The following is a 22,130-nucleotide window of genomic DNA, read 5'->3' as shown; positions in this document are numbered from 1 at the left end:
GCCTTTTTTTTTCCTTTTTAAAGATTTTTTAATTTCAATTATAAATGTATATATGTGGATATGTGCCTGCCAGTGCAGGTGTCTGCAGAGATGTCAATTTCCTACTAGCTGCCTGATATGGACACTGAGAATTGAACCTGGGTCCTCTGTAAAAACAGCAAGTACTTTTAACCTCAGAGCCATCTCTCTAGCCCTGTGGTATTGATGACATTTATTGTTTCTTAGTTTCTAGGCCTGGAACTGATTGAATCTTTTAGTAAAAATCATTGGGTGTTTTTTACTAAAACATCATTTGATTTAACATCATTTGATTTTATTTGCTTTGTAATACCAGCATGAAGCCCAGTGTCTTGTGCCTTTTAGGCAAGTGATTTACCACACAGGCACATCAATAGATCTAAGCGCTGTTGTTACTATGGTTTCACAGAGGAGATAATTGAAGTCTAGACTTTAATTAAACTTTCTCAAAGTCAAAACATTACTTTTGGAAGTGGGTTTGCATAGTGACTTTAAAAGCCAGTACTTTTAACCAGTGTATGTACTTACTGCTAATAAGAGAAATGTACGATTTGTTTAATGTCCTAAATATATTTTAAATATAAATCATATTTTTATTTATAATTTTAAAATTCTTATTATGTTCATTTTTATTATGAATGCTTTTGTTTAAATAATACTGTAATCATTGTCAGACTTACTATGCTGTGGTCATGTTGTTTTGTCTTTCTCTGAGTTTCTGATTCTGAAACTTATGAAACAAACCAAGCATAAGTTTGTTATTACTTTGCATTGGTTCCTCCACTTCTTCTTTTCTTTCATTTCTTTTTCTCCTTTTAAAATTTTAGATTTTGTTGTTGTTGTTGTTTTGTTCAAAACTCTACATTTTAGCCAGGAAATGGTGGCATATTCCTTTAATCTCAGCACTCAGGAGATAGAAGCAGGTAGATCTCTGAGTTCAAGGGCAGCCTGGTCTATAGAGCAAGTTCAAAAGACCAACCAACCAAAACAAACAAAAACCAAACAAACTAAAAACTAAACAACAACAAGAAGACAACATGTACATTTTAATAAAGTAGCATGTGTTGTGTATGTGTGTGGCATATGTAACAGGGCACACATGCTGTGGTCAGAGACTACTTTGTTTATTCAGTTCCTTCCATCTTTATTTGAGTTCTCCAGGTTTGGACGGCAGATGCCCTTACCTGCTGAGCCATTTGGTGGCTTCCAATATTGAGGAATCTATCTTAAGGTTCCTATTGCTGTGCAGAGACTCACGGCAACCCCTATAAAGGAAAACATTTGACTGGAGCTGGCTTACAGTTTCATAGATTTAGTCCATTATTGTCATGGTGTAAAGCATGGTGGCACACAGACACGGTGCTGGAAAAGGAACTGAGAGTTCTACATCTAGATCATCATGCAGCAGGAAGAGAGAGTGACACTGGGCCTAGCTTTAGCATCGGAAACCTCAAAGCCCTCCCACAGTGACACACTTCCTCTGACAAGGCCACACCTCCGAATACCACTACTCCCTAAGAGCCTTTGGGGCCATTTTCATTCAAACTACTACAAAATCTTAAGTGTTTCTCTTTTAAGTAATATTGTTTTTAAAGGGTTGAATAGAGGTATTGTTCTAAGGAAGCTTGTCTGTAGAGTTTTAAATGGCCATTTGAAAAATAAGGCCTCTTATTTGAAGAAAGTTTGCAAAACAGTACAAATGTGAAATGCCATTTTGGTGCAAATACCACCACAAAACCACAACTTATACATAGATAATGTTAGCAAGGATATAATTGTAAACAAAACTACCAAAGATAATAATAGCTTTTTTATTGATTTTTCTCTGAGTAATCTCTCACTCTCAGCCTTTTTTTTTTTTTTTTTTTTTTTGAAATGTATGTATATTATTCTTAGAATCAGAGAACCCCTTTTTTAAGTGACAGTTTGGACTAGGGATTAGGTCCATGATAGAATACTTGTCTGGCATGGACAAAGCTCTGGAATCAATTACTAATTCTGCAAAAAAAGAAAATTAATAATATAGATTACTGTATTAACTAACACTGTGCTTTCTGTTATCAGAAGAGACTTGATGGAGCCGACATGGATGCAGCCTGACAGGTTGAGCCCTAGAGTTCATAGTTCTCAAGCACAGCCCCTTGTTGGAACGGCTGAAAATTTACTCTCCCATCTCTTGCATCTTGAGCATGTAGGAATTTTGCACAAGGACTATGAATCTGTTTTACCAGCCAAGAAGAGTCATAATAAGGCTTCAGGACCATTAACTTTCACACCTCAACCATATCTGACCTCACAAGTTTCTCATCCAGATGCCTTGTTAAAACCTAGTACCAGCCAATATAAGAGTAAACTGGATCGTATTGAAGCCCTGAAAGCAACAGCTGCTTCTCTGTCCAGTAGGATTGAAAGTGAAGCTAAGAAACTAGCTGGAGCCAGCATTAACTATGGGTCAGTGTGGAACACTGAGTGTGATGTGAAGGTAGCACCTCAAGAGAATGGTCCTTGGACTAAAGCTGTCAGTCCACCTGTGAAAGAGGACATTGAAGATGCATTCTCTGCCCGGATTCAGAAGATGCTGGGAACCTGTGTGTCTCATGCAACTTTTGATGATGAACTTCCTGGTGTAGGCAGCCTTAGTGAATATAAAAAACTTCCTGAGATGATCAGACCCCAGAGTGCCATATCAAGCTTGAGAATGAAATCTCCTAGTCCTAAGCCAGGAGGGCTGCTGGCACAGTTGTGCAGGAGGCAGACAGATTCTTCTAGCTCTGACATACACGCCTGTTCTCAAGAAAGAGCCAAAAGATCTCTTTGTTCAAGCATAGACTCAGTCAGTGAAGGGCCTCTTCTTAGTGAAGGAAGTCTCTCTGAGGAAGAAGGACGCCGGGATGCACGGCCCCTTTTGAAGGTAGCAGAAATCTTAAAGGAAAAAGAATTCTGTGCTGGAGAGAGAAATTCTTACGAACCCATCAAAGAGTTTCAGAAAGAAGCTGAGAAATTCATGCCACTTTTGGGGCACATAGGTAGTACACAAAGCAAAGGACCATGGGAAGAACTGGCAAAGGGAAGTCCACACAGCGTCATTAATATTTTTACCAAGTCATATCAGTTATATGGAAAAGGTGAGAAAAATAAAGCCTTATTCTATTTTCTTTTTATTGTTGGTTTTTTCTTTTTTCTTTTTTTATTTTAAATCCAGGGTGTCTTATAATATTGCAATCTTGTAACCCAACTTTCCTTTTCTAGGATGAAGTTAATTCCTTCAGGTATATCCCTTTCTATTTTGTCTTTATTATAGGTGAATTCTACCCAATGTATAATGATATAACTTTAGAATTTCTAGGTTGTAGATTTTCACTCTGTAAATGGAGCAAATTATTTGAAACCTGCTCATTTGTGTTGTGTTTGCCTGGTGCTAGCAGAGGCCAGAATGCTCTTGGGCTGGAGTTTCAGATGATTGTGAGGTGCTCTGTGAGGGCACTTCTATGGAAGAGTACCACTGGTCTTACCTACTGATTTATCACTCCACTCCTTCTTGACATTCTTATTTTTTAATAAGAAAATTGGTTTCATTCTTAAATTCTTTTATTAGATCTTCATTACAATTTTATACCTATATTGAAATATTTGGAAATGAAATATGCATTTGGGATTTGCTTCAAAATAGTCTGTAGGACCATAGTAGAAGGTTGTTTAATTGAACTCGCTTGTTTTTATTTTAATTTTTTAAAAATTTATTTACATTTCAGAATACATCCCCTTTCCCCATTTCCCTTCCCTAAAACCCCCCCATTCCATCCCCCCTCCTCCTTTTTGCTTTTATACCATTTTAATTACCTGCAAGTATTAAGATCAGTTCTAGGTTAAGGAACTAGCAATACAATAGATGGAAATAGTCAAGGAACAAGCAAGACAGTAAACACAAATAGTCAAAGAATAAGCAAGGCAATGAACAAAGTTTTGTGAACACTCCTGTGATCACTGTTTCTAAGGGCTTATCAGGATGACCAAAGTATCTGAGCTTACTTCTCTCTCCTAACCCAAAGTCATTTTCATGTCTGAAGCTTACTTCCTTGTTCTAGCCTAAGATTTAGATTCCTGCCTGAAATTACTTCTTTGTTCTAGCCTAATGTCAGATTCCTGCCTGAAGCCCACTTTCTTGTCCTTGGCCAATGTCATATTCCTGCCAAGCAGCCCATTTCCTTGTCCTTGGCCCATGTCAGATTCTTGCCAAGCAGCCCCCAAAGCTCTCTGCCTCTCCCCCTTTTTTATTTCATAAACAAGACTAAGCCTGTCTTAGGTTGTTCTGACAAGAATGCTTTCCTTACCCATCCTGGAATATGCATTATCAAAGGCAATGCACTTCTGTCTTAGGTTGGTAAGGCTATGTGCAGAATTTTACCTGTCTTTGGCTTGTCAGCCTGTTAATTTAAGAACTCTGTCTGGATGTCCAATTTTAGTTTCACACCATGTGCTTTGGCTGCCAACATGTTGATGTTGTTAAAGATAAGCTTTAAAGATGGGCAGAACTAAAAGTATTCCCAGGACAAAAAGGGCTAGCATGATCAAGCTATATATGCCATTCTTGAAGCTTGACCAAAATAGAAATACTGACCTCAGGCCATGGGTAATTTTATCAGCAGTATCTGTCGTATCAACACTAAGCAGAGCAGCAGCATTCTTTAAATTCATAAGCTCACTATGCAAAGTTAAAACATCCAGAGAGGTGTTAGAATTATGCCAAATACCCTGCAAGTGTCTTTAAACTTTTTCCTAATTATAATGACTGCCCCTGTAAATTTTAGAACTAACACAAATCCAATGGTATCTGGCTTGACACTCGAGATGGCTCCTTACTCTTAAACTCTGACCCTCCATCCAATAATTTGAATAGGATAAAGAGCATCAATCTATTGTTCCAAATGCCTATCTAAATCCTCTAGTATATTCAACACATTAATAACATTTTTGCTAAATGATTAACAAAAGTAGCTGTCTTAACTTCTTGTGTCAAAGCAATTGCGGAAGCTGTGGTGCTAGCAATTAATGTAATTAAAGCTGTTATACCAGCAATAATCAAGCCCACTACCCTCTTGCTTCTGCTTAAAGCCTGACTCACTTCTTCCAGTACTTGCAAGCTTTTTTCTGAATACCAAGGTTCTCTGATATTCAGGGCAATAAAACAAAAGCTGGTTGATAGGCCTCCATAACAGACATGCCAGGTTTCAACACACTAACACAATTAGAAAGTGTACAATCAATGCAACTTACACTAAATACTGTAGAAGAAACAAAAGCAATTTTAAGTTGACAGTTAAAAGAGCCTTCACACATGAATTAATACTTGTTTGAAATCCAGATACTGTTTTAACTTTATCTCTTTAACTTTATAACTTTAACATCATAGAGAACTGCAGCTAACTTCCAGATATGTCTCTGAAAATGTCCAGAAGCAGTCTTCCAAATGAAGACTGTTATTTCCAATATTGGATTGATTTCTAGACCAGTCTATAATTGAGTCGAAATAACTGGTCACCTTTAAGAAAAATACAAGAGTCATTGTAACTTCTCTTTTTGATTCTCTTTTCCACAAGGTTGAGGCAAGGCAGCTTGTCCCATCTGGGGTATAGGTAAGCAAAGGTGGGTTGGAAACATATGTTCAATACAGCTTCCCAGTCACCATTGTCAGGGCACTCAGCAAGCTCACAGGTCAGCATCCTTCTTTGTCCCAGCATCAGCATGTCTCACCCATTGCTCTGGCAGCCACCATGCTCCTTTAGCATCCTGCAGAAAAAACACAAACATGTCCTCTTCCCTATATTAAATACCTGATTGGGATCATGCTATATGCCAGTAAGTGGATCTTTCCCTTTCACTTGTGTATAAGTATGCCTGAAACTAGCTTAGTTTTTTTTTTTTTTTTAATTTAGTCATTGTTGAAGCTAGTAATAGATACATAAATTATTTATTTTCAATTTTTTCCTAAAAAGAAGTGAAGATAGCCAGACATAGTGGTGCAAGCCTTTAATCTCAGTGCTTGGGCAGCAGAGGCAGGAGGATCTCAGAGTTTGAGGCCAGCATGGTCTACAAAACAAGTTCCAGGACGGCCAGGGCTACATAGAGAAACCGTCTTGGAAAAAAACTATAAAAACAAATGAAAGTATCTTTTGTTTATGTTAATAACATGAAGTTGTAGAATGCTTTGCTTATAGTTTAAATTTTATTTTATTTCTAACAATACCTCAATTATTATTATTTTATAGGGCTTGAAGACAGGGGGACATCGGTATCACGGCCTTTAAATGCCACCACAACCCCACTCAGCAGTGTTTCATATGAAGATGATTTTGTCTCCTCTCCAGGAAGTGGGACTCTGACAGAAAAGAAATCAACTCTTGAATCTCAGTAAGAATTTGATAGCAAATATGTATACAAATGAGAGAGCTCTGGTCAGAATTTAATTGTTGATACACATTAAGGCTGTATAACAGACTGATCATGGACTCTGGATCCAGACTATCTGAATTGACTTGATAGTTCAGTTGAGTGCTTGCTTGGTGAAAATAGTTGTACCTGCTTACCACACAGAGTTGTTACAAATGTTCAGTAAAATATACATTTCTCTCTCTCTCTCTCTCTCTCTCTCTCTCTCTCTCTCTTTTTTTTTTTTTTGTGAGATATGGTCTCATGTAGCCAAGGATGACCTTAAACTCTTGATCCTCCTGCCTCCAATTCTCAAGTGTTCTGGGATTACCTGTGAGTGTTGTCACACTTGGTGAGTGGAACATAGAATACTTAAAACAGGACCTGGTACATAAGAAAGAGAATACAGATTATAAGTCAGACTGTGAGTCCCCAACAGAGGATAGATAGCATTGGGAAATGGTCTTCAACTTATTAATATTAGAAATATAAAAAATTGTTTTCTGTGGTAAATTGAGGAAAATCAGATAGATACTTAATTTTATAATCCTAATAATATTGTTTTTTAAAATCAAGACAACATCTTGACTTTGATATACACTAAAAGTCTAAGATTTCCTTAGTGTACAAGACACCGAAAGGGTGGACTGTGCCTATACAACTCACTTTTGTAATAGCCTGTTGTGGGAAGAGTTATTCTTCTTAGAATACTAGTTTTCGACAGGAAATTGAAGAACAGAAGTTAAATTATACAAATCACAAAACAAATTTGACTTTTCTAGAGTTTCTTCCCTAAATTTTATTACCATGTAAATTTATCATTCTCCATATTCAGCACCTTTTATATACCCCTATGAAATTATTAGATAATCTTATAGAAATTAGTTCTGCTAATTTTCTACTAGCTAGAATAGTATGAATATTCCTAAAAGTATAGGAGGAAAATTGAGTTTTGAGCCTAAAGAAAAGATTAGATTTTTAAATTATGGTTTTTAAGGATTCAATTAATATCATCAACCAATATGAGTTAATGCATTTTACTATTACATGAAAGTAGAATATATTAAGATTATTCTTCTGGCCAGGCAGTGGTGGCGCACGCCTTTAATCTCAGCACTTGGGAGGCAGAAGCAGGTGGATTTCTGAGTTCAAGGCCAGCTTAGTCTACAGAGTGAGTTCCAGGACAGCCAGGGCTACACAGAGAAACCCTGTCTCGAAAAACCAAAAAGAAAAAAAAAAAAAAAAAGCCATAATGTGATAAAAAAAAAATATGGACAAGATTATTCTTCTGTATAAGATTATTAGAGGAAAATAATTATGCTGTATAAAAGTGTAAGTTTAAGTATCAGTAGTAATTGAGGCCACAGTTTCCCATTGTCAACATTGTGTTTTCTCATAGATGTCTGAAACATTTGTTTTTTTTCGAGCTAGGGCTTATGTAGCAAAGGTTAGCCTTGAACTTCTGATCCTCCTGTTTTCTTCTCAGTTTATGGTGTTCTGTAGACCAAATCCAAGTTCCATGCATGCTAGGCAGACACTGCCAACTGAACTACATCTCTAGGCCAGAAACATTTTATTTGGCTTCACTTCAATAAACAACTCATCTGAGATTTTTTTTCCTGAGTAATAAGCTGAGCCACAGAGAACCAAATTGACACTAGTTGTTGGACATATCTTCCACTATTTAGTTTGAGTACCTTTTGTTATAAGTTTGTTTTGTTTTTGTTTTTTGTTTTTGACTCAGGAATGAGCTTTGCTTTGGCATCTGATCTAAGTACTCAGAGCTCCTTTGAAACAGAATTTGTGATTTTTTTTTCACTTTTGATTTTTTTTTTTTTTTTTTGTTAACTCATATTACTTTTTCCTCAGCAGAATTGATAGTAGCAACTTAGGCATTCAGGAGGACCATTCTAGCAGAAAGTTTGCCTATGACCTTGCCTCTATGGATGCTACCTCACAGCATTCCTCTGGAGCCCACTCTGCTATATCCACTCGCTCATCTGCTTCTAAAGGAAAGAAAGGAAAAAAGGAAAAGATGGACTGTAAGTAGAATTCCCCCCGTTGGCTTTCTCTCTTCTTCATGCTTTTGTGGTAGTGACCTAAAGTTATAGTTTGGTTCTATAATTAGGAGATAAATTTATTTATAATAATGTAATTAGCTTTCACATTTTTGAAATATCTTTAATACCTTTTGTTGTAAAACACCAAGCTTTTTAGTATAATCTTTCAATACAGACAAAATGCATAATTAAAAATTTGAGAGTTACAAATACTCATTCAAGAAATATAAATCGGGGCCAGCAAACTATGGTGGTGGCTTAGTGGGTAAAAGCAATGGCTGCACAATCCTGACAGCATGAGTTTGATCTCTGCGACCCGGATAATCACGAATGAAGAGGACACGTAGCCACCTTTGACCTCTGTGTATGAGCTGTGGCACTCTTCTTACCGTGCCGTTAGCTCTCCCACACACAAGTTAACAAAATAAAAACTTTAAAAAGTATAAGTCATCCATAATCTATTTGTTCAGAGGCAACTACTGTTATTGTTTTTGATGACTTTTTCAAATATATTCATGAAACCATATCTTTATTTTAAAAAGAAATAAAAATGATATTGCTTTGCAACTGCTGAAAAAAAACCCAACTTGGTAGTGTATCACATTTCTAAGGCTCATCAAACATAGTCCTCAGATTCCCTTATCTGTAAAGCAGACTGGAGTTCATATGGTGATTTGAAGAGTAAGAGAGATTATTGGAAGTGATGTGTGTACCATAGGACTTAGCATAGTAGTTGCACCTTTTATCACTCCGTACATCTTTTTGAGTGATTGCTATACCTGCTAATGTGTACAGTTCTACTCTGTTAAAACAAATCTCTATGTGAGCATGTATATATGTCTGTGGAGGTCACTGTACAACTGTGGGTTTAGTTCTTCCTCACCTTGAGACAGAGTGTGAGTACAAGAAGCTCGCTGCCCATGGCTTCTGAGAGTCTCTTCTTCCATCTTTGGTTTAAGTGCTAGGGTTGCAGATACGTGCTACTAGGTTTGGTCTTATGTGGACTTACAACTTTCCTGGTTGGGCAGCAAGCACTTTACCACTAAGCAACATCTCCAGTCCCATATGTATTCTATAGACCTATAGGTAGGGAGATACAGAGATCATGCAAAAGCTTCTTAGGCTCACATAATGGTTTCAAGCTTGCAAGTGATTTTTCTTTTTTCTTTTTTTAAAGATTTATTTATTACACACACACACACACACACACACACTGAGACTGTCTTCAGACACACCAGAATAGGGCATTGAATCTCATTACAGAAGGTTGTGAGCCACCATGTGGTTGCTGGGAATTGAACTCAGGACCTCTGGAAGAGCAGTTAGTGCTCTTAACCGCTGAGCCATCTCTCTAGCCCGATTTTTCTTTTGTATGTAGTTTTCCTTAAAAAGATAAACTGCTTATTGAATTCTAAAATATGAGTTGGGATAGGAATATGGGAGGAAACTAACTAGTCAGTATAGTAGATTATATTTTTAAAAAATTAATTGCCTGTAATTTCTAATGTAAAGATGATAGTGCTAACATTTTACAATTTTATTTTGGTAAAATAATACACATATAGCCGGATGTGGTAAGGCACCCCTTTAATCTTAACACTAGGGAAGCAGAGGCAGTCTGATCTCTGTGACTTTGAGGCCAGAGTGGTCTATATAGTGAGTTTTAGGGCAGCCAGGTCTATATAGTGAAGGCCTTGTCTCAGAAAAATCAGCATAACAATAATAATGCATAGGCCTGTGTTTGATCCCCACACTACAAACTGTGTGGTATGACGGTGCATTCCTGTAGTGGCAGTATTCAGGAGGTAGAGACAGGAGTTCATGGTCTTCCTCAGCTGCATAGTAAAGTGAGGCCAGCATTGGCTACATGAGCTACCATCTTTAAAACAAAACAAGTCATTTCAATTATTTTCAAGTTCAGTGGTGTTAAGTCCACACTTGGTTCATCAAAACCGTCACCACTACCATCTCCACTCTTCCCTCCACAGTTGCTGACAGCCACTGCTTCTATAAATTTGACTAGTCTCTACTTCACACAAGTAGAAGAATGGACTCTGGAATTACAGACATGACATGTGCCTAGTGGCTGTTTTCTTAAATGGAGGCAGAAAAATGAACTGCTTTATTTTAGACATGAAAAATTAGTTTTAAACATAAATTAAATTTAAATACTCTGATCTGTAATTTATCTTACTGAAAAAATTTTATCAGCTATCTCAGTAAATCTAATGTTGGAAATTTGCTTACAAAAATGTCCTTTACAGGGTTGGATTCATTCACTGGAAATGCTCAGAACACACTTATTGATGAGGAAAAAGTCCAGTCAGATTCAGAGCGTGGCTCTCATCCAGGAAGGAAACTTGGGGCTGGCAGCAAGCTTGGAGTTAGAGACCATGAGCAGACTCTGGATGCTGAGAGCACATTGGAGGAACTTTCTGGGCATTCTGTGAGGTAAAGCATATATTCTTTATGCTGTCATTTGTATGTAATGGAAGTTAAATATATTGCTGTTCAGTGAATTTGGTAAATGTCAGCTTGGCAGTTCACTGTGCATGTTTGAGCTGGTATGGGTTGTTTACTTTCTGAAGGACACTGTAACTTAGTTCACAGCTGTATACTTTGTTTTAGCATGTGGACATTCCTCATTGCAACTGTTAAAACATCTCTAGTAATTATTTGCTTCCAGCACAAGCCCTTTTTCTCTCCTGATATCATTGTCATATTGTTCTTGGCTCAATCTTTTGTCTAAGCATTTGCCTCTCTTGGGGTTCATGAGGTGAGCTACCTCACAGAGAAATGCTTAACCTAATCCTACTGGAGTCTTTCCATTGGAGCACTACAGAGCACTCATTTCTACAGATGTGTTCCTCAACTCCATTCTTCACTCTAAACACAACTACCTAGCATCCTGTTCATCTCATTGTTAAAATTATTTCTTCCTCTAAGTGGCTTTGTCCTGTCTAGTTAAGGCTACTCAAACAGACTCTGAAGTATCACTACACTGATCATGGAATTGGTGTACCTGTATTTTTCATTCTTTTAAAAATGCTTTAAAGTTTTGTGTGTGTGTGTGTGTTTGTGTGTGTGTGTGATATGTGTGTGATATGTGTATGATGTGTGTGTTTGATATGTGTGTGATGTGTGTGAGTGTGGACATTTGTGGTTTACTGTCCGTATGTGGAGGTGAGAGGACAATTTTGGGAGGCGTCAGTTCTCTCCTTCCTCTCTGTTGAGGCTATCTCTCTTGTTTGTGCCATGCTGATTCTGTTACAACATTGAACTCCAAGCTGTTGTCCCTTGAGCTTCCAGTGATTCTCCAGTCTTTTCCTTTCATCTCACAATAGGAGTGCCATGCCACTTCAGCCAGCAGATTTTTTTTTAAATTTATATCCCAGTCATTGTCCCCCATTTTGATCTCTCCACCCACAGTTCTTCATCCCATTCCTCCTCTCCCCTTGTTCCTCCAAACCTCTCCCTTCCCTGGGGCCTCAAATCATTCAAGGATTAGACACATCTTCTTCCACTGAGGCCAGACCAGGAAGTCCTCTGCTGTATATTTGCCAGGGTCCTTGGACCAGCCTGTGTATGCTGCCTGATTGGTGGCTCAGTCTCTGGGAGCTCACTGGGGTCCGGGTTAGTTGAATCTGCTGGTCTTCCTATGGGGCTGCCCTTCCCTTCAGCTTCTTCAATCCTTCCCCTAATTCAACCATGGGATCCCTGACTTCAGTTGAATGGTTGGGTGTAAGTATCTGCATCTGTCTCAGTCAGCTGCTGGTAGGGCCTCTCAGAAGGCAACCATGCCAGAATCCTGTCTATAAGCACATCATAGTATCAGTAATAGTGTCAGGCTTTGGTGCTCCCCTACCCCTCATGAGATGGATACCAAGTTGGTCTGGTCATTGGACCATCTTTCCTTCAGTCTCTTCTTCATTTTTGTCCTTGCAGTTCTTTTAGACAGGAACAAGTCTGGATCAGAAATTTTAAGTGTGGGTTGGAAACCCCGTTCCTCCACTTGAAGCCCTGTCTATCTACTGGAGGTGCACTCTCCCCACTGTTAGGCATTTTGACCAAGGTAACCCCCATTGAGTCCTGAGGGTCTCTGACTTCCCCATCTCTGGTACTTTCTAGAGGGTCCCTCCATCTCCCAAGGCTGCAAATATAAATTCATCTTGTAAAACCATACAGTGAGTTATAGAGTCCTTTATTTTGTTTAATGTGGTAGAATTCAAAATGAGAATTCATTTTAGATACTAGAAATCAAATTGACTGTAGTCTCCTATACATTGTTTTGCTTTCCATTGCTCAATTATGGTCAACTGTCATTGTAAAATATTATGTGGAAAATTGTAGAAATAAATGACTTCTTTCTTTAAAGTAATATTGTTCTGAGGAATTGCATAAGATTCAGGCCCATCTTCCATGGGACTCGTCTCTTTGAGCAGTGTTTTTGTGTTTGAGTTTAATTAAATCTTTTATTGTTTAATAATGGATTCCAATTGAAGGGTAGTAACGGTGCTTATTTTTATATGCTAAAAACACGTTATAAAGTGCTTCCTTTAAGTGAAAGGTAAAAAATAAAAAATAAAAAGAATGGAAAAGATTCTATGTTGAAATTACATAGCAAAGAGCTACAATGAGAAATGCTTTATTTCTGAAGTTATGGGATGGTAAAAGAATGTCACAGTAGTTTTACTGCAGCACCTCAGACTGTAACGTTCACAGCTACACTGGGTGGCAAGTGACAAGCTAAGATGAAAAAGTTCAGCTGGAGAGATGGCTCAGTGCATAAGAGCACTCAGTGCTCTTACAGAGGATCTGGGTGTGGTTCTTAGTACCCACATTGTTGCTCTCAACCTGTAACTCCAGGTCTAGGAAATCTAGTGCCCCCTTTTGGTCACCTCAAGCTCCTGTACCAAGTCCTACAGAAATATACACTCAGGTACACACACATACACATAAAACAAATATTTTTAATGTACAGGAAAGGCATTAAACACGTATATGTGTAAATAGTGTGTATCAGGTTTTGGTACTACCTAAGGTTTCAGGTATCATTTGGAGGTACTAAGAACATATCCCCTCTGTGTGTGGAGGGGCACTACTGTTACACTCTAAAAGTCCTCTGTTAGAGATCTTGGTAAGCCAGTAAATGCTTTCTCAAAACTACTTTTATTCAGATATTCAAGGTAGGCATAATTTTTTTTTTTTTGCCTTTAAAATCCATCACATTTTTTTTCAGAAGCTAAAAGGAAGCCTATTTTAGTATATTAAAAATGTCTTAATTGCACCAGGTGTGGTGGCCCACACCTTTGATCTCAGTGCTTGGGAGACAGAGGCAGGTGGATCTCTGAGTTCCAGGCCACCTTGGTCTACAAATTGAGTTATAGGACACCCAAGGCTACACTAAAAACAACAACAACAACAAAACACAAAAACAAAAAGAAAAGTGTTAATTGTGCTAAATACTTTGTAGGGAATCTGTTAATTATTTATCAAACAGATGTCCAATACAAGTAAACATGAATGAGATGTATTTTGTGTTGTGTTAATGCCTTAAGAGTTGTTACAATCAGTTATGTGAAGTTACATAAGAAAAGCTCAGACAGTGTTACAGTATTAAAAAAATTTGGTATGTATAGGTAGACATATATTATAAGCATTTGGAGATGACAATATGAAAATAACTTTTTGCTCTAACCTTTGGTTTAACAGAGGAAATAATCATGGCTTTAGAGAAACGTAAACACAAAATGGTATTTTACTTGAGACACGTTTTAATATTTGTTTCTAAAATACAGTTATATTATTATTAGTGTATAATGGCAGTCTTAAGTTTTGCTTCATAATGGAATGAAAGAACTGTGGTGTATTTGACTTGTTCAGTGCTAATTTAGTCAAAAGCTACGTCAGTTTAGTTAAAAGCTATTTAGTTTGGGGGCGGTTTATCTAGCTTGTTCAACACTGTATATCTAGCAACTAGAGACATGTTCGTACAATCCAGTCTAGCAGTGACTGTTGAGTGAATGACTACCTCCATCATAACTAATATTAGTAAAGCTAATTCATGTTGGCAAAGAAAAAATGTTTGTTATTCTTACTGTTTGGCTGCTTCTTGGAGTAGTTTCTCTAATGTCTTTATGCAAAAAACTTCTAGTGGCTCATCAGACAAGGGAAGATCTCAGAAGACTCCAACTTCTCCTCTGTCTCCAAGTTCACAGAAATTGTTACAGTTTGACCTTCCTGGGACCTCTTTAGAGAGGTCTAAGTCCTCAGTCATAGTACCTCCAGCTACAACTGGATTTAAGCCCACTGCAGCTTTCACTGATGTGAATAAAACAGAGATGGCTTCAACACCAGGTAAGTAGATTCATTCAGGTAAAAGTTTGGAAGTAGAGGGTCAAAAGAATAAATGATAAAGGAGTTGAATAAAAAAAAAATAGTTAGGGTCAGGCATACATCAGCTAGTGGAGTGCTGGCCTAGCTGGGTTTACTAGACACTGCATAAATCACATGTGAGATGCACACACCTCATCCTAGGCCACCGAGTGAGTTAAAAAGTCAGTCTGGGGTACATGAAACCATACCTCAAAAGAGAGATACAAACTAACAAGAAAAACAGCAAACTAAGTGATAGGGAAATGTTATTTCAAGTTTATTTGATAGTCTTTGAAGTATTAAACAAAAACTGTGTAGAAATTAAATATTCAAAAGCATAAGTTCAGCCATGTTCATTTTTTTCCATGTTGCCAGCATTAGTCAAAACTGATCCCCCAAATATTCTATTCCATTTGTAGGCATGTAACATGTATATATACATGCCCATAAGAGAAGGACAGAAGTAACTATTAAAATACAATATACTAATAAGTCACTGTCTTTAGTACAAAGAAAAGGTAGATTTGTCATGTGTTCATAAAATGAGAGCTGGTGTTGTCTATTGTGTGAACCTTTTGATTTAATAATACTTCTGCTCCCCAGGTTCTAAGCGTTTCTCTCCTGCTGGCCTTCAGCATCGAATGGCTGCAGAACTCAGTTACCTGAGTGCCATTGAGGAGTCAGTTCGCCAGCTGTCTGATGTGGAAAGAGTTAGAGGCATTGCCCTTGCTCAGCAGGAGAGTGTATCTCTGGCTCAGATCATAAAGGTATTAGTTGAATTTTCTTAATTTCTTCCCCGTGGTTTTCTTTTATTCTTTGTGTTTAGAATTACCCTTAATGAGTTTTGTTGTTTAAAAACCAAAACTTTCAAGCCAGGCATTGTGGTGTATATCTTTAGTCCCAGCATTCAGGAGGCAGAGGCAAGAGTATCTCTGTGAGTTCAAGGCCAGCATGGTCTATATAGCAAGTTCCAGAACAGCTAAGACTACATACAGAGAAACCCTGTCTCAAAAACAAAACCAAAAAAATCAAACTTCCAAGGAGAATTGAAAATAGTCTGTATAGTACCTGTAAATACTAGAAGAAAAACTATCACATGGATTACTAAAAAGAAAGAAACCTGAAGCCTGATTAGCTAGTGCATGCTTGCAATCTTATCATTTGGGCAGCTGAGTTAGGAGATCAGGAATTTAAGGTTAATTGGGACTCTGTAACCAGACCCTTCTTCAAAGACCAAACCAAACAAACCAAAAAAATTGGCACCACCAAGAGAATTGAAAATAGGGTGTGTGGCGAGAGAACACTAGCACAGTTACTCTTTTTCACATTCTTGGTTTTTCATGCTTTATACTCTGTTTTAATGACTGAAAATTAAGGATTGAATTAATGAAGGTTAATGGTAACAGTCATCTGTTTTTCTTTCCTGAGGGAAATAACTAGGTTTGTCTGGGTTGTTGTTGCTGTTGTGTTTTGCTTTGTTTTGATTTTTGGTGATAGTGGTAATTTTTGGTATTGTGTTCTTTTATTTGGTACTTGTTAATGTTTGCTATTGTTTTGTTATTTTTATTTATTTAAAATGCATTTGTGTATTGTATGTGTATAGTCTTAGGAGACCAGAGGACAACTCTTGGAAATCCCTTTTTCTACCATGTTGTTCTTGGAGATTGCACTCAGCTTGCAGGGCCTACTTGTTGTATGACCTTGCTGCCCTCACTTTATTTGATTTTTAATGCTTTATTTGAACTAAACAAACAAACCAACTAACCATTTCTGAGATCCAGATGTTTTATAAAACAAGGATAGTATGTACTGTAACTCATCACGTCCAGAGGTTAACCAGGGTTCTCCTTTGTGGATGCTGTAGGGCACCATTTTTATTTTATTTTACTTAGGTATTACATTCAATAAAAATTGCAGATTTTAGGTGTGCAGTTTTGATTAATGTATATTCCTCCACAACAACCATCTAATTAATAGAAGAGTCCTCTCATCCCAGACATTGACCCGTTTTCTATAATTCCCAGAGGGCTATTCAGTCTGTTTTCTTATGCTATGCTTTATTTTTGTCTCTTCCAGAATTGTATATATATTCATGTTTATTTCTAACTCTGTTGTATTTAGTTTATTTTATTCATCGTAAAGCTAAGATTTTTCTATGACATTGTATTTTTGCCTAGTAATAAACCAATTATTTGTAAGTAGGTCCTACAACGTATTTTTATTTTTCTTGGATAAATACCAGGATTATTGCTTGGGACACATAGAAGCATCTAAAACTTAGTGGAAAAACTCCCATATTGTTTCCTAAAATGGTTTAACATTGAATACTTGGCCTCATTGCAGTAGAAAGAGCATGTCAACCGTGGATTTGGAATAAGCTTGGAGTATGGCAGCAGTCCTTAACAAAGTAGACATCGGCCCCTTTTTAATGCTTCACAGGCCATGTTTGAGAACAGCCAGAGACTTTCTACTGTCACAGTAACTGGGTAACACTATTGTTACTTAGTCAAAGGTGGCAGAGGTCCTGAACTCCCTTTACTGTATGAGACAGTTATGTACACTTACACACATGCCACGCATACACAGATTTCTTTTGTATGAGACAGTTGCCCACGCATACACAGATTTCTTTTGTACTATTTCCAGGCTACACTATAATTTTGGAAATCCCAAATCTGTTCATGACACTATATAACTTCATGTATAGGCTAACCACCTATAGAGAACCTATACACACACACACATATACACCCTTGGAGTTAACACTGTGTGGAATGATGATGTCAGAAAGGATTTTTTTTTTTTTTTTTTTTTTTTTTTTTTTTTTAACCAAAAGGAGGCCTTTAGGGAGGCACCGTTTTAAATGAAATTGCTCCTTCAGAGGCAAGGTCAAAACGATTAGAAACGAGGCACTGTTTTTAGTTTTACATATATAACTTTAGTAAAACCAAAGAGTTCGGTGGTATAGTTTTTGCTTTCTAACCAGCTTTTGGTATTCTTATATAATTTCTGTATAAAAATAGTGCTACATGGTAGATGACCACTAAGTCCTGCTGGTACATGGTCAGATGTCCCATGACTTTATAGAGTTCACTGCCTTCCCTTTAGGCCCTCATTGTTTGCCACCCATCATTTACATTAGAAACACTGTGAGTCTAGTATGGTGGTTCATGTTTACAATCCTAGCTCTACAGGAAACTGAGACAGATTGCCTGTTAGTTTGAGGCCAGCTTGGTCCATAAAAGGACCTATTTGAAGCAAAAAGGAGAGAAGATAGGAAACAAAGGAATGTGTTTACTATAGCAACTGTATCAAGACATCTTAATGCTGAAGAATTAATATTCCATCACTTTAATTGAAAGGCACAGCAGCAACGTCATGAAAGAGATTTGGCTTTGTTGAAGTTAAAAGCTGAACAAGAGGCTCTGGAGTGTCAGAGACAGTTAGAAGAAACCAGGAACAAAACAGCTCAGGTAATTTGTTTTGTGGCAGATGTTGGTTTTTTATCCCTAAAACTTTATATTTAAAAAGTTCACTGTAGAACTCAGTAAACATATAAGAATAAAAAAGAAAGGTGGCAAATAATGTTTAGTACTTTTTATGTGGTAATTTCATGACATTTGAGTTATGTAGCAACCCTTTGAAGTAAGTAGTCAAGACTCAGTCCTAGTTTAGAGAAGCAGCAACCAAAGAGCATAGTAGTTAATCACCACAGACCCATCAACTCTGAAATCCAGGTTATAGTCAAGTATATTTTTCATCAAGTATTTGCTCCATGTAACAAATTTATAAGTTAAAATTAAGTTACATGGAAGGAAGACTAAACCCTAAGTGTTTTATTTATAGGTCCATGCAGAATCATTACAGCAGGTGGTTAAATCACAAAGAGAAGTGACTGAAGTCCTCCAGGAAGCCACTTGTAAAATAGCCGCTCAGCAATCAGAGACTGCGCGCCTCACCACAGATGCAGCTCGGCAGATCTGTGAGGTGAGAGCCCTTGCTTTTCCTTCTTCTGAGTCATCCTGAATAACCAAGGTCTTGCCAGTAATGCTGTTTTACACTTATAAGACGCATACTTTGACTTAGTGACTCTGAGCAAAGCCCCACTAAGATCACATTATTTGTTTACTTGTTTTGGGGGGAGTTCAGGTGAGTTTGAGCATTGAAGTTAGGGGACAACTTGAAGGAGATGCTTCTCTCCTGCTGCCATGTGAGTCTCAAAGATCAAACTCAGGCCCTCAAGCTTGGCAGCCTTTGTCTGAGGTGCCCTCTTGCCAGTCCCAGTTCAGTGATCTTCCCAGGGCATTGTGCTCCTTTTCAGCTCTCCTGTGACTACCTTTTAAAGTCTACTTTTGCTGTTTGCTGTGTTTACATTTAGATGGCAGAACTAACTCGAACACACCTCGCAGATGCCATCACGACTTCTGGAGTTCCCCTAGCAACACTGTATGACCATCAGCGGCAGCATTTTCCAGACTACATGAAGCAACTGAGGACCAAAGCTGAAACAGATAGGTGAGAATACAGCCATTCAGAAATACGTAACGAGGTACCTTTTTGTCGTATGCACCATGTAGGGTATAGAGAATAAAGTTATGGGTGTACAGTCCAATGGGAAGAGGAACACTTGTCAAATACTCAGTTAAGTGGTTGAAAACTTAATAAACTCAGGTAAGCATTATAAAAGAAATGTGTTTCAGAGGTATGTAATACTTGACTTTAAATAGCAGAAGGCCAGGAGATCAAGAAGGTGTTAAAGACTTGTAATGGGATATAGTAGATAAGGAATAGGTGATACAAAGGAGGTAAATAGTCAGATTAAAAACCTTGAAGGGAAAAGGAACACAACATATTTAAGAGGAATTCAAAACAGAAAAGGCCAGTGTGACTGGAAGAAGAGAGCAAAGAGGAAAGTGGTATGGGACAACCAGGGTGAGACCTTGCAGATGTTAGAATTTTAGACTTTACTCTAGAAGCAATGAAAAGTCATTTTAAAAGTTTCTAAGACAGAGTCTCACTTTGTAGCCTTGGCTAGCCTGGAGCTTCTTATGTAGACTGGTCTCAAACCCAGCCTCCCAGGTACAGGGATTAAATAAAGGTGGAAGTCATCGTGCCCAGTCACTGTGTGTGTGTGTGTGTGTGTGTGTGTGTGTGTGTTTCTTTTGGGGAGACCTTTTTTCAGTGTCTTCCAGTGGAAGTCAGTCTGGCCTGGAGCTCACTGTGCAGTGCAGCTGGTGCTGTTGAGACTTTGTGCAGTTCTCTGGTCTCCTCCTCAAAAGTGCAGCGATTACAAGCAGGAGCCATTACTTCAAGCTTTGTGGGTTGTTTTTGTTTTGTTTTTTGAGACAGGGACTCACTCTGTAGATCAGGCCCCAAACTCAGAGATCCATCTGCCTCTGCCTCCCTGCTGGTTCTGGACTTAAAGGCATGCGCCACCACTCCCTGCTTGCTTTGTGTGTGTGTGTGTGTGTGTGTGTGTGTGTGTGTGTGTGTGTGTGTGTGTGTGTGTGTGTGTGTGAGAGAGAGAGAGAGAGAGAGAGAGAGAGAGAGAGAGAGAGAGAGAGAGAGGAGGCTTTAACTATCTCTAATTCATAGATTTTTTTTTTTATTGAGAATAGGAGTGGCTAGTGAGGGTATTCTTTGTATTATATGTCCTTTTCTGTTTGAATTCTAAAATGCTTTCTACACTTATTTTGTAATTTTTATGCATTCAAGATTTTATGTTCTATTAAAGTCCTTATCTTACTGGAGACCCAATGTTTAATCAGGTTTGGCTTTGTTTGTTTTTAGGATAAGTCATTCTGCTTCACTCTCCCAGAGTAAAGAAGGAACTCTGGACTCAAAGCGTCAGAAGTATTCCCCTTCCCGTGATAATTATTCTGAGTCTTCAAGATACAGGAGTCACGATTATCGGAGGTGAGGAAGGCTTTCATCAGTGCAAAGTGGTGAACTCTGATAAACGCTCTAAACATTTCTTTTCCTTTTTAAGTTTTATTTCTGTAAATTGAATGATGTCTGGCCTTCAAAGTCCCAGTCTTCCTTTTTAATTAGCTAATATACAAAAATATTTGTCCGTGTAATAGTACAGCTACTATTCCTTGAGAGTATAGTAACCTGAACACTGTATAGATTGTTCCTTTTGCATGTAATATTTAGAGCAACCTTTCAAGTCAGACAAGGATATTAGATTAGAGAAGGGAACTTAGACCCTGGAGACATTAAGACTTCAACTAGGGCTAGAGAGACGGCTCAGTGGTTCAGAGTGCTTGCTGCACAGCCCTGAGGATGGGACTTAGATCCCAGCACTGCATCATGCTCTGTGCTCTTCTTGCCTGCGTGTCTACATACTCACAAAACAGTGGTACATACACTTAGACACATGCTTGTGTACACACACACACACACACACACACACACGTATACGCAGTGCACTTTTCCACACTGACATCCTCCTTTTTTCCTTTTCATCTTCTTCTCCCCTCACCCACCATTTCCTTTTCTCTTTCTCACTTTTGTTTCTCTTTCCCTCCCTCTTTCTTCTCTTTCCTTCACCTTTGAGATTGTGGTCTTACTCTGTGCTGCTGAGTGGCTAATTGGGATTATAAGCATGTGCCATCATGGATGGCTTTATTCACATCTGTTGATGTTATTATATATACTAATATTATGAATAATACTGAATAGTTTGTCATTCATACTGGAACAATATTAATGTCCGTATTTCTCAGTTATGGTTCAGTCCTCTGAGTAGATTTATAGGCTCCTTTCCAGTATTTCTAGTGGTAGAATAGCCACATCATCAAGTATAAGAAAGCCTCAGTTAAAGAGCTAATAACTTGGACAGTAATACGTGATAAGCACAACAGGTATTGATTACTTACGATGTCTCACACTACGTGTTTCCTTCTTAATCTTAGCTGAATGCTACCACCATTGATACTTCATGTAGGCCATTGGGTTACTACAGTGGACTGTTAATAGGTTACCTATTCAGCCATGTGATAACCAGGGTGATTTTTTTTTTAAATTTGCACCCAATGTAGCCATTCACATGTTTGAAAGTTTAACCAGCACTTGGAAGGCAGAGGCAGGTGGATCTCTGAGTTCGAGGCCAGCCTGGTCTACAGAGTGAGTTCCAGGACAGCCAGGGCTACACAGAGAAACCCTGTCTCAAAAAAAAAAAGAAAAAAAAAAAAAAGAAAGAAAGAAAGTTTAACCAGGCCATTGGGGTTTCTTGTGACTATTTTAACT

At 38.0% G+C, this 22,130-nt stretch overlaps 1 protein-coding gene across 7 annotated transcripts in view; it reads left to right on the top strand.

The window, feature by feature from the left end:
• Positions 1–22,130, top strand: part of Cep350 (centrosomal protein 350) — a 122,694-nt gene that overhangs the window by 45,652 nt on the left and 54,912 nt on the right. For 5 of the 7 annotated variants that reach the window (XM_076941370.1, XM_076941373.1, XM_076941372.1 and 2 more), the window contains 10 exons: positions 2,083–3,143; positions 6,285–6,426; positions 8,314–8,486; positions 10,769–10,955; positions 14,659–14,861; positions 15,483–15,646; positions 18,242–18,352; positions 18,726–18,866; positions 19,258–19,394; positions 20,670–20,795. In XM_076941370.1, the coding sequence (XP_076797485.1) occupies positions 2,083–3,143; positions 6,285–6,426; positions 8,314–8,486; positions 10,769–10,955; positions 14,659–14,861; positions 15,483–15,646; positions 18,242–18,352; positions 18,726–18,866; positions 19,258–19,394; positions 20,670–20,795 (2,445 nt within the window). The remainder of the gene's footprint in view (positions 1–2,082; positions 3,144–6,284; positions 6,427–8,313; positions 8,487–10,768; positions 10,956–14,658; positions 14,862–15,482; positions 15,647–18,241; positions 18,353–18,725; positions 18,867–19,257; positions 19,395–20,669; positions 20,796–22,130) is intronic. The other 2 variants (XM_034512973.2, XM_076941371.1) reach the window with 1 other exon arrangement.

This window comes from Arvicanthis niloticus, chromosome 10, assembly GCF_011762505.2.
Source record: "Arvicanthis niloticus isolate mArvNil1 chromosome 10, mArvNil1.pat.X, whole genome shotgun sequence".
Taxonomy (NCBI): Eukaryota; Metazoa; Chordata; class Mammalia; order Rodentia; family Muridae; genus Arvicanthis; species Arvicanthis niloticus.
This window is presented reverse-complemented; position numbering and strand designations above follow the sequence as displayed.